At 43.2% G+C, this 13,261-nt stretch overlaps 1 protein-coding gene across 1 annotated transcript in view; it reads right to left on the reverse strand.

The window, feature by feature from the left end:
- Positions 1 to 13,261, reverse strand: part of METTL5 (methyltransferase like 5) — a 39,031-nt gene that overhangs the window by 16,893 nt on the left and 8,877 nt on the right. The window contains 4 exon segments of the mRNA XM_030208917.1: positions 1,715 to 1,766; positions 4,207 to 4,289; positions 5,095 to 5,279; positions 13,009 to 13,123. Of these exon segments, the coding sequence (XP_030064777.1) occupies positions 1,715 to 1,766; positions 4,207 to 4,289; positions 5,095 to 5,279; positions 13,009 to 13,123 (435 nt within the window).

The following is a 13,261-nucleotide window of genomic DNA, read 5'->3' on the forward strand; positions in this document are numbered from 1 at the left end:
CTATTTAGTTTAACGTTGCTTGTCATTTCAGGCTAAAAACAACAAAGGAAATGTAATTCAAACAAATGCACATCCCTGTTCTAAACCACAGGAAGCTTGTGGCAGAAAGAGTGTCTTACCAGTGTTTTTTTTCTGTAGGAAAAAAGGTACTGGCACTCATACAGGGTCAACCTTATGGGCGGGGGGTCACTATCTATGGCTCCACTTCATACAGTATTCTACATCCCATTTTACTAGCCATGGAGCATATAAAAAAAGGCATCACTGAAAATAGTACACAAGTCCCTAGGCCAAAGAACTCCTAAGACTGACCATAAACTAATAAAATATGTAGACAAAATTCAGCTGAAACCTTCAAAAACCAGAATCTGGCATACAAGATAACACCAGAAAAACAAAAATATTTTCCCCTTGTACTGCTACAAAGGTAGCAGATGTAAATGTCAAACTGACATTTCTTTCACTATATTACCAATTAACAACTATAAATAAAACAAAATATGAACAGAGCTACCACACTACTTATGTTAAACTAAAAATACGTTTTTTTTTCTAACTCTGTTGGACTGGCCATGCGCTTTCATTCAATTGTGTTGGTCCCAGTTTCTACTTTCCTTGTCTTCTCTTAACTCTACTGCCAGGATTTTCCCGTTTGTCATTTTTTTTCTCTCCTCCTTTTCCTTTCAGCTTTCTTCAATTTTATTTTCTGCCTCTGTCCACATTTAGTTCATTCTTACTATCCAATCTTCAATTTCCCTTTTTGTGTGCCTACCTACAGCTAACCTCTCTCTCTTCCTCAATTCTATCCAGCATGTCTCCCCTTACCTCCTTCTCTCTCCCCATCCAGCATCTCTCTTCCCTTGCCCCCCCTCTCTCTTCCCATCCAGCATCTCTCCTGTGGCTGCTGCTGCTTATTCCAATGAGCAACAGTGGTTTGAAAATCAAGGAGTAAAAGACACGGGACTGCAGTGCGTATCCTAGCACTGCAGCCCCGTGCCTGCTACCCCTTGCTTTGCCCACTGTTGTTGCTCATTGGGAAAAGCAGCAGTGGCTGCGGGAGAGAGGCAGGAGATGGTGGGTGAGGGCATGAGCAGGCAAGGAAAGAGTGCAGTAAGCTGTACCAGCACAAAAAAAGCCCTGGTCTTACCATCTGAAGAGACATCTACAGGCTACAGTAAAGTGTCACATCAGAACATCCCAAGGTGCCTGGATGAAATAGGGGGACCCTTCTCTTACCAGCTACAAAACAGCCACTAAAAGAACATTGTGGACCAAAACATTTGCCACTTCACTGATCTATACTAAAATCTGGCTTCAAGGGGCATAGAAGGGTAATAATCTTTCTATTTAAGTTCTATCTGCTTGACTTTTGCAAGAATGGAGTTATGAATATAGTTTTTAAAAAATAAATGCTTAAGATAATCACCATTTAGAAGTTGAAAATAGAGCGCCACATACCATTAAAACTTCCTGGATGGCTGTAGCTGTTCCTGTAGAACACAGCATCCTGAAGTGTCCTGTCATCGCTACTTTACTCAAATAAGTCTTACTCTGGATTTTTGTTCCAAACCAAGCTTAGAACTCATTTGGCTTTGCTAGGTATGGTACAATTATATGATTTCAAATAAAAACCTCAGCTTTGTATAAAACCAGCCATATTAAGGTTCACTGGCATTACGAACTTATTTATTTTTGGTTGGGAGATGAAACTTACTTGCTATTACTTCCATCTTTATTTTCCATTCTTCTGCTTTCTTTTGAATATGCTGACAAGAAAACAAACTTTGGTGAACAGTGTGCAACTTGTGTACAATCCCTTATCTAGATTACTCCCAGAGAGGCTACATGTAACTCGAGACTACCTCTACTTAAGGAAGCTCTTCTCCCAAGCCTTAATACATAGGGTGATGACTATACACCTGGACTAGCTTGCTACACCACTGTAACTTAGACCAGTTTTTTTACATCTTGATTAAACTGTACAAAAGAACTTGTCTTAGTTTAACCATCCATTATTTATCCCAACTGACTCTATACCATGCCTCTTGTCCCTGTCTATTATATCTGCATTTGGCCCCTCAGCTATATAGTAAGCTGTACTGTAGAAAACCATTAGTATCACAGAAATGTTATTTGAATGTTCTAATTGTGTGCTTATTAGATATTCCATCACTATTATGCTTGCATCATATTATGTCTCTGTTATTTGAATTTTAGTGCTGTTAAATGTGTATATTTTTTATCCTGTTTCATGGTAGTCTTATTAGGTTTCAATTTGCTGGTTTTCAAGTTTTCCTCTTTCAATATACAGTGGGGGAAATAAGTATTTGATCCCTTGCGATTTTGTAAGTTTGCCCCACTGACAAAGACATGAGCAGCCCATAATTGAAGGGTAGGTTATTGGTAACAGTGAGAGATAGCACATCACAATTAAATCCGGAAAAATCACATTGTGGAAAGTATATGAATTTATTTGCATTCTGCAGAGGGAAATAAGTATTTAATCCCTCTGGCAAACAAGACCTAATACTTGGTGGCAAACCCTTGTTGGCAAGCACAGCGGTCAGACGTCTTCTGTAGTTGATGATGAGGTTTGCACACATGTCAGGAGGAATTTTGGTCCACTCCTCTTTGCAGATCATCTCTAAATCATTAAGAGTTCTGGGCTGTCGCTTGGCAACTCGCAGCTTCAGCTCCCTCCATAAGTTTTCAATGGGATTAAGGTCTGGTGACTGGATAGGCCACTCCATGACCCTAATGTGCTTCTTCCTGAGCCACTCCTTTGTTGCCTTGGCTGTATGTTTGGGTCATTGTCGTGCTGGAAGACCCAGCCACGACCATTTTAAGGCCCTGGCGGAGGGAAGGAGGTTGTCACTCAGAATTGTACGGTACTTGGCCCCATCCATTCTCCCATTGATGCGGTGAAGTAGTCCTGTGCCCTTAGCAGAGAAAACACCCCCAAAACATAACATTTCCACCTCCATGCTTGACAGTGGGGACGGTGTTCTTTGGGTCATAGGCAGCATTTCTCTCCTCCAAACACGGCGAGTTGAGTTCATGCCAAAGAGCTCAATTTTTGTCTCATCTGACCACAGCACCTTCTCCCAATCACTCTCGGCATCATCCAGGTGTTCACTGGCAAACTTCAGACGGGCCGTCACATGTGCCTTCAGGAGCAGGGGGACCTTGCGGGCACTGCAGGATTGCAATCCGTTATGTCGTAATGTGTACCAATGGTTTTCGTGGTGACAGTGGTCCCAGCTGCCTTGAGATCATTGACAAGTTCCCCCCTTGTAGTTGTAGGCTGATTTCTAACCTTCCTCATGATCAAGGATACCCCACGAGGTGAGATTTTGCGTGGAGCCCCAGATCTTTGTCGATTGACAGTCATTTTGTACTTCTTCCATTTTCCTTACTATGGCACCAACAGTTGTCTCCTTCTCGCCCAGCGTCTTACTGATGGTTTTGTAGCCCATTCCAGCCTTGTGCAGGTGTATGATCTTGTCCCTGACATCCTTAGACAGCTCCTTGCTCTTGGCCATTTTGTAGAGGTTAGAGTCTGACTGATTCACTGAGTCTGTGGACAGGTGTCTTTCATACAGGTGACCATTGCCGACAGCTGTCTGTCATGCAGGTAACGAGTTGATTTGGAGCATCTACCTGGTCTGTAGGGGCCAGATCTCTTACTGGTTGGTGGGGGATCAAATACTTATTTCCCTCTGCAGAATGCAAATAAATTCATATACTTTCCACAATGTGATTTTCCGGATTTAATTTGTGATGTGCTATCCTCTCACTGTTACCAATAACTACCCTTCAATTATGGGCTGCTCATGTCTTTGTCAGTGGGCAAACTTACAAAATCAGCAAGGGATCAAATACTTATTTCCCCCACTGTATTTATGTTTATGCTTGTACATTTTACTATTGTTATGCTGTTAACAAAATTATAAGTTTGATCTTGAGCTGTGCGCCACCTTGGATGAATCTCTTCAGAAAGGTGGTTAATAAATCCAAATAAATAATAGTTTATGCAAGGTGAGCTAAAAATAAGAGAAGCAGCACAGGGTTCACTAAAGGCACCTTTTGTCTCTGTCCCAGTCCACTGGTAATCCTTAATAAGGCAGGCGCTGGAGGTGGTCAAGGGAAAAAATAGCTAGCTGAGCCTTTACTGCACAACTGAAATATTTAATTTATTTTACTTACTTCCCGCGTTGAGGTTTTGTGCAATGAATACACTGCTGTTCTTGCTATTTGTAAAGCAGTCTTGAGAAAAATCATATCCAGACCTGTGAAAGAACATATTTTAAATTATTTTACTGCAGATTTTACAGCCGTGTCCTCCAAGTGTAATATATTTTGTTAAAAACAAAGAAAAATAAAAAACACACCTTTTCTGATTCCCAAGTTTAACATTGCCATTACTGTACTGTAGTTGATAAAGTCTAAAAGGTCCAGTTTCTCAAGTAAAAAAAATGTTCAAATGTTCAAGCTTTATCATAGATTTTTTCATGTGTTACTAGATGCTATCTGCAGTAACCCTCAAAATTCACATCTGTCAGTTATGCATAAAATGAAGTGCAACTGCGAGTGTCTACTGACAGGACCACTCGAAGTACAGACTCCCTGAAATCTTCATCATCAAACTATATGCTGCTTCTCGTTGTACAGGTCTGCTCTACAGCACCACGATACAGACACTAGATTTACCGGAGCACCAGCAATGTGCCTTAAGGGATCCGTGAGGCCCTGGCTTCCTAAACTCATACAAATATCTTGGTACTGTTGAGGCTTACCCCACAGGTCATGAAGAAAGAGCATTCCATTTACGTCAATGTTCTCCCTTCCCCACATATAAAAATGCAACCAACATCCAAATGCACAGGAAAGCAGGTTGCACCTTCTGTAGCAGATATACTTCTAACATAATTCTTTTGTCCATTATATTATGCAATAGCTTGGCTTATCGCTGCTGGATGAGAGCAGCTGATGCTAGTAACATTTCCTGAGGGAGGAAGAGATGTTTATTGGCTTAATATTTTTTTTTTAAATGGAGACAGAGTGAAAGATTAATTGCAAAAAAACAGCACTGACCTTTATTATGTTTAGTCCCAAAAGGAGGGTTCATTATCACTGTATCAAACTTTCTTAACATATTGTCTGATGGTAAAGAGCGAACATTGCACTGAATCATGTCAACATTTGTCAGCTCAAACTCTTCGATGTTTGCCTTAAATATTTCCAGTGCATCTTCATCTATGTCAAAGCCTACACACAACCTGCAACAGGGAAAACAGCTATTACAATCTTCAATGAAATTCATACACTCTTCCATATATCACACCTTATAAATACTGATGCAGAGTAAAGTTGAACCATTACAATTTAGAAGCACATTTTATTAATGTGACATCCTGGGAAACAATTTCATGAATTGAAAATATTATTCAACTATATATAGTTTTATTAGGATTTATGTACCACCTTTTACGAAATTCACCAAAGGAGGTATACAACAAGAATAACCTGCACCTAGGCAGTAAGGGATCCTTTTACTAAGTTGCGTTAGGTGCTAATGCGAAGTGGAGAAGAACAATACTTATTGCAGTGAGCTAAGATCCTGGGGAACTCGGTTCAATTCCCACTGCAGCTCCTTGTGACTTGGGGCAAGTCACTTAACTCTCCTTTGCTCCAGGCACAATACAGATTGTGAGTCCTCTAGAGACAGAGAAAGTACCTGCATGTACATAAACCTATTGGCTGTACTACAGAAAACCACCCAATGAGAAGAAAAATATTTCAAACCAAAAAAACAGCTCAAGCACATCTCACAATATTGTTACAAAAAAATAAGTTAATCAAAACAATCTTTGCAGTTAAACTGGAGGAAAAGACCTCACTAGTCACAAGCCTAACATCTTAGGCTACAAATCTTGGCCAGTTATAAGGCGACTCCTTTATCATTCACAGGTCAAAAAAAAAAAAAGCCGCCACTGTTTTTATAACTTGTTTATAATTGCATTTAAAATTGAGCTTTAACATATTGATGCTGTCATATTGGGATATATGGAAAAATCAGGGAAACATTTATTAGTTGTCTGGAAAAATCATATATTGTCTTCTCATGTCCCTATGGTGACCTGCCATATCACACTCATGCTTCCTCTGGGGACAGATTGTTTTGATTCACTAATTATTTCAAACCATATTGTGTAATGTATTACAGAAAGGCAGTATATAAACCCATTACCATTTAACCCAGATTTACCCTTTGCCTAATGCAGCAAAAATGGCCTACCATGGGACGAGCTAAAGGAGCTCATTTTCAAAGCACTTAGACTTACAAAGTTCCATAGGTTGCTATGTAACTTTATAAGTCTAATTGCTTTGAAAATATGCCGCCATATGTCATGCATTAGTTTTTGCAAGTGCAAACTGCACAGTAAATATTTGGGGGGAAATTTTTTTAGGTGAATATAAGGGGCAGAGAGTGGGTGTTCCTGTACTAACCAGTTAGCGCATCTACATTACTGCATGATAAATGGTTAATGCCCCAATAACACAGAAGCCCTTTCAGTTAAAAAATAGCTGTCTAGTGATATAAACGCTTCAGGACATTGTTGGTTCATTATCTCCCGGAATCTATATAGCGTTACCGAAATTGCACATGCAAATCTGGTCGTATTCTTGATTTGCGCGCACAATTTAATTACTTAACAAGCCAATCATCACCGATAATTGCCACTTAAGCAATTATTGACACAAACTGGCATCAGAATTTATGCACACAACTTGCTAGGCAAGTTCTATAAGTGGTGTGTGAAATTCTAATGTGCGCTGCCAAAAAAGAGGTGTGGCCATGGGCGTGGAATGGGCGGGCAGTGGGCGTTCCGAAAATCTGTGTGTACTTTAATAGAATACACCTGCTCCTTGCCTAACTTAGGCGCTGGTATTTATACCAAATTTACCTGGCATAAATGGACGCGGCTAGAGTTAGGCGCAGGCATAAGTGTATTCAACAAACCATGCCTAAATATTTAAGGTAAAATTATGTATCATACCTGATAATTTTCTTTCCATTAATCATAGCTGATCAATCCATAGACTGGTGGGTTGTGTCCATCTACCAGCAGGTGGAGATAGAGAGCAAACCTTTTGCCTCCCTATATGTGGTCATGTGCTGCCGGAAACTCCTCAGTATGTCGATATCAAAGCTCCATCCGCAGGACTCAGCACTTAGAGAATTACACCCACAAAGGGACACTCTGCCCAGCTCACCACCGCCGAAACTGGGGAGGGGAGTCAACCAGCTCATCCCCACACAAGTGGGGGAGGGGAATCCGTCCAGCTCATCCCGCGGAGCGGGGGAGGGACACCACACCCGCCGATGCTGGGGGGATCTGGCTTATCCTGCGACCGCAACTGCCGGAGGAAGCTGGCTGACCCTAACACAGCCGAAGCGGGAGGGATATAAGGCTGCCCTACTGCCACACGAAGTGGGAGGGAGCGCCGGGAAAGAATTTAGGTCTCAATCCAGCCCCGTAAAACGGAGGGGAGAGGAATGCAGCAGCTCACTGTAACACAAAATCGTCTCAACTCCAGAAGAATTCAATCGAAAAAAACTTGAACACGAAGACCTCCTGAACAGGAACTGAAGACTAAACTTGAACCTGAAATGCAACCAGAATATAAACAGTACAGATATCTGGGAGGGGCTATGGATTGATCAGCTATGATTAATGGAAAGAAAATTATCAGGTATGATACATAATTTTACCTTCCATATCATCATGCTGATCAATCCATAGACTGGTGAGATGAACTGAAGCAGTACTCACCCAGGGTGGGACATAGAAATCCCTGACCGCATCACTGAAGCTCCAAACCGGGCCTCCGCCCAAGCAACTACAGTCAAGCGGTAATGACTGAAGAAGGTAAGCGCCGATGCCCAAGTTGCCGCCTTACAAATCTCTTCCAAGGAGACGGACCCGGCCTCTGCCATCGAGGCCGCCTGTGCTCTAGTGGAGTGAGCCTTCAGCTGGATAGGCGGCACCTTCCCCGCGGCCACATAAGTCGCTGCAATGGTTTCCTTGACCCATTGTGCCACTGTAGGCTTGGATGCCTGCAGACCCTTACAAGGACCTGCGAACAGCACAAACAGATGATCTGACTTCTGGAAATCATTGGTCACTTCCAAGTATCTGATGATGACTCGTCTCACATCTAGATATTTGAGAGCAGAGTACTCCTCTGGGTAGTCCTCCCTATGAAAGGAGGGTAGACAGAGCTGCTGATTCACATGGAAACGAGAAACAATCTTGGGCAGGAAAGAAGGCACCATGCGAATAGAAACTCCTGCCTCCCCACTAGACGCGCACACGCGGTCCGGGGAGCGATTCTTCGCACCCTCCGACGCCATTAAGCCACGTGGAGACCGATCGGGGAACCCCCTGCCCGCTACAAAAGGTAAAAATTACCTGCTTCTCGCTCCGAGCTGTAACGAACTGGTGTCCCAGTGAGTAGCTGCAATAAACGCTGATATAAACGTTGAAATAAACGCCCTTAAAGGACGTCCAAAATATTTTTTTTTTTTTTTTAACGGAGCCAGCGGGAGGGGGGAGAAAAGGAGGGACCTGGCACCACCAGGTTTGCACTTGCTCAAGAAGCGCCCTCAACCCAAGGTACTCAACAAAACCTAAGAATTAGGCTTGGAGACCTAGCCAGAGCTGCTGCTGTGTGTGACCACCACCTGCTGAGATAGAGAACATACTGAGGAGTTTCCGGCAGCACATGACCACATATAGGGAGGCAAAAGGATTGCTCTCTATCTCCACCTGCTGGTAGATGGACACAACCCACCAGTCTATGGATTGATCAGCATGATGATATGGAAGCATGGTTTACAGAATACACCTAGGCGGCAATATTTTTGCCGACAATTTTTCAGGTGCTATATATATAATCTAGTCCTATATAGCTTCCTCAGATGTACGATTGTAGATTCCATTGTGCAATTGTTATTGGACATCCTGGAGCCTTTCATGGGAAACCAAAAGGAGAGACTATTTTTCAGAAAAATGTGTCTTCTTGCAAGGAAGTGTATTCTGCAGTGTCGGACTTCTCCAGACCCTCCAAATTATTGGCAGTGGAGGAACCAGTTTCATGCACCGATTATGTTAGAGGCAAAGGATGCTGCCAACTCTTTCAAATGAAAAACAAGTATTTCTTGATGGTATGGGATTCATAAATGTAGTCTCTAAGTTGCCAAGGATGAAGTCTAATTTTAAATTCGCTAATGAGAAAGGAGTGGCAGGGAGTTAGAGACATTTCCTCAGCTACTGGCCTACAGTTTCAATGCAGATGGTTCCCATTTTGGGCAAAAATAGGGATAGGAGATCCACCTAGGTGGATGAACAACAAATCCCACAGAAGTAAATACACAAAGAAAAAGTGAGAAGTGGACCAATGACTCCAGAGACTAGGACAACTGGGTCGAACAAGTCAAAATTTATTACAGACTCGACACATATCTGTGTTTTGGCCACAGGCCTGCCTCAGGAGTCCTTACAGTCTGAGCTCTGGTGTGGAGTCCTTGTGTAAAAGGGGGTCTGAAATCATGTCTGCTCTGCAAGTCGTATTTCTCTGTTTGAAGCTTGTCAGCTTACCCAGATCATAGGTCTGATTTCTCCAAAATACATTTTTCCTGAAGACGCTTGCAAGTAGCATGCGCAATATTAGTCACTCCAGAAGCAGAAACAAAGTGAACTTCCATGCGTTTCTAATAATAAACTTTTGGAGAAATCAGACCTAAGATCTATGTGTCAGACTTGTGAGTTCTTGTACTAAGTAGAGTGCTGCCAAGCCCAGTACTTGGTCCAGGTTCTGCTTGGCAGCCGGACAACCCCTGGTTTCACCTGTGCTGACCGCCGTTCCCCAGAGGTTGAGCCTCTAGGTGCGGGCGGCCTGCAGGGCTTACAAGATGGAGCAGGAAGCGGGGTGATGAACGTGATGGCCAGACAGGCAGCATGCAAGAGAGTGATCCAGGTACAGGCAGAGTCAGGAGGCAGGCAGCAGACCAAGAGAGTAATCCAGGTACAGGCAAGGTCAGGAGGCAGGCAGCAGACACAAGAGTAATCCAGGTACAAGCAGAGTCAGTAGGCAGGCAGCAGATACATGTCAGGCTTTCAAGGCAGAAACTAGGTTTGTGAGCCCTTGGGCCACTGCCGTGGAGCAGCAGTGGCAGGCAAAACCACCCCACACCAGAGACAAGGCAGAACTCCGACAGGAACAGCTAGACTTCACCTGCACTTGACCACCATTCCTCAGGAGCCCCTGAGTGCAGGCGGCCGGCAGGACTTACCGGACAGGGCAGGAACTGGATAGCAACTAGGCTGAAAAGGGACTGAGGGTCAGAGGGCAAAGGAAAATACATGGAAAGCATGACAGACTACTGGGCTAGGACTCACAGACAGACAATACAACACTAGGCAGGAAATGGACAGGCTTGAGAGCAAGGACAAAAAGCTGCAAAGCAGCCACTAAGAAAGGAAACAAAGACAGGTAAGAGACAGAACTGAAAGCTGCCAGGCAGCCACTAAACAAGAAACACAGACCACCAAGAACTTAGACAAAGAAATGCAAACAAGAAACAAGACTGGGAAACAAGCAATACAGTACAAGATAAACTACACAAAGACTAGACTAGAAACAGGCAAGACTTTCAGACAATAAACTGGACTAGGCAGAAGTGCACAGAGGAGACCAGCATACCAGGGACCTTAGGCGATGCAAAGGCAAACTCAGAAGGTTCCAGGTGGTAGTAAACCCATCAGCAGCTGAAACTCAGCTGCAGGAATCATGAGGCAGCTACGGGTGAGGCTAGCTGCCAAACTTCAAACCAAGTCTGGAGGGCTGGAATATCTGGACTGGACCAGAAAGAAAGTCTGGAAAGTCTATGGCAGCCACCGGTTCTGGCCACCAGAGGGCAAGAGGAACACAAACCAAGACAAAGGCAGAAAGCATACTGAAGCACAGAGAGGCTTAACACACACAGGTGCAGTATAGTGGAGTAATCAGAGCCATGCTGGAAGCAGCCAGCACACAGAGACAGAGACAGAACTAACTCAGGAAGAACAGACAGAAGCCAGCTCAGAAGCTGACTGCTGGAAATAAGGTGAGTCTGAGAGGGGTCACGACCACAATCGTGACAACACGAGAGTAATCCAGGTACAGGCTAAGTCAGCAACGAAGAACAAAGTAGAGGAGAAGCACACTACTGAGCAAGAAACACCTACCAAAGTAGAAGCCGAAGCAAGGAATCTAGGGAGAGCTCAGCTGATAAAGTGCTGGCGTCAGACATCAGCAGGGAGAAGGGGCACAGCCGTAGGACAAGAGCAGGGGAAGGAGGAAGCAGAAGACGAATAGGAGAGAAGCAAGGGAAGCCAGGCAGAGGAAGAGCAGACCCAGGTGGGTGGAAGCAAAGCAATCAAGGAGCCTGGAAGCCAGGCAGAGAGAGAGAGAGAGAGCAGAGTCAGGTGCATGGATGCAAAGCAATCAAGGAGCCTGCAGCCAGAGAAGAACTACACACACATGGCTCAGGGCTGTGCCAGTCAAGTGTGCGTGTCGACGGGACCCAGTGCAGCCCGAGGACGCCGCTTGCGTTGAGGCAGGGGACATGACACTGTGTTAGCTGACAAGCTTCAAACAGAGAAATACGACTTGCAGAGCAGACATGATTTCAGACCCCCTTTTACACAAGGACTCCACACCAGAGCTCAGACTATAAGGACTCCTGAGGCACGCCTGTGGCCGAAACACAGATCTGTGTCGAGTCTGTAATAAAGTTTGACTTGTTCGACTCAGTTGTCCCAGTCTCTGGAGTCATTGGTCCACTTCCCACTTTTTGTGTGTCTCATTTTGGGCAAGCATGTCTACAGTGGCAAGAAGTCGGCTGCTGAACATTTGATCGTCAGGATTGTTTTGGCTTTGAGTTGGACGTTAAGTGGGGGGAGAAGGGATGGAAGGTTGTGGTTGGGATATTTTTTTGTATAGTTACAATTACTGTTTCTTATTAGATGTCAAATGTTTTTCATTTGTGGTTTAATAAAAATGATTTGAAACATAAATTTGCTATAAAGCTGTCTAGATGAGTGTCATCTGCGATACCATTGTTCTAAAGAATTGATCTTATATCAAGGGTAGCTAGGGGAGGACTAGTATCACGGGGCTATAAGAGCCAAAACTCTCCGTTAGTTATGAACCACTGTGCTGTAATTTTGGGTTTTGGAGAGGGGAGGATTCAGGTGGGGGGGGGGGGGTGGTACTAATTTGATATAATTTGAAACCTGTTCTGTATATGTTTCCTTTGTTATATTCTTTAAACTTAACAAAAATCTTTAAACTTAAAAATGATTTGGAACATAAAAATGGCTGCGGGTTAGCCATGGCCATTATGGCCATTAATGAAATAAAATAAAAAATCAAGGGTTTCATGGCCACAATAAAAACGGCCTTAGCACAAGGGAATGACTCACATGAGGACATGCTGAGACCATTTGTCACTGCAGCTTAGTAAAAGGACCCCTAATCAACTGTTAGTAAAATATTCAAATAACAGTACACACTATCATAGCACGCTACTCACAATATTAACACAACACATATTAAATATCTGAATAGACAGCATAGGGGTAAGTGGAGGTGGGACAAATACATAAGAATAACAACAAGAGTTTAGACAGAAGATAAGAATGACTAAGGAAAAATTGCACATGGAGTCAGAATAGGTGCACATGTTGAAAAAGTCCTGTTAATCGAATGTTCTTAAAACTCAACAGATCATTTCATTTTTTCTTGCAGTCATTACCATATTCCACAGAAAAGACTGGCAATGTTATTTCTCAGTAGATGCATAGCACAGCTCTTAGCAAGCACTGCTAAATTCTGTATCTTCTAGTTTGTTCCCAGATAGCAAATAGACAAAACATGACATTCATGCTCTGCACTTACCCAGCACCTAACATAGCAGCTCCAATACTGAGAACACCACAACCACAGCCAAAATCTGCAATCACTTTATCTTCAATATCGTCATATGTTGTATGAATTGTATAAAGCATACATGCTATATAAAAAAAAAAAAAGAACAAAAAGTAACACAGGAGGTAGGAAATGAATCTAAGTTGTGGCTTGCAGTGAATAAGCAATAATTACTGTGTTAATTTATGCTTTACTATACAGTCTCTCTCTTTGAAAAGCTGTG

Source organism: Microcaecilia unicolor, chromosome 7 (assembly GCF_901765095.1).
Source record: "Microcaecilia unicolor chromosome 7, aMicUni1.1, whole genome shotgun sequence".
NCBI lineage: Eukaryota > Metazoa > Chordata > Amphibia > Gymnophiona > Siphonopidae > Microcaecilia > Microcaecilia unicolor.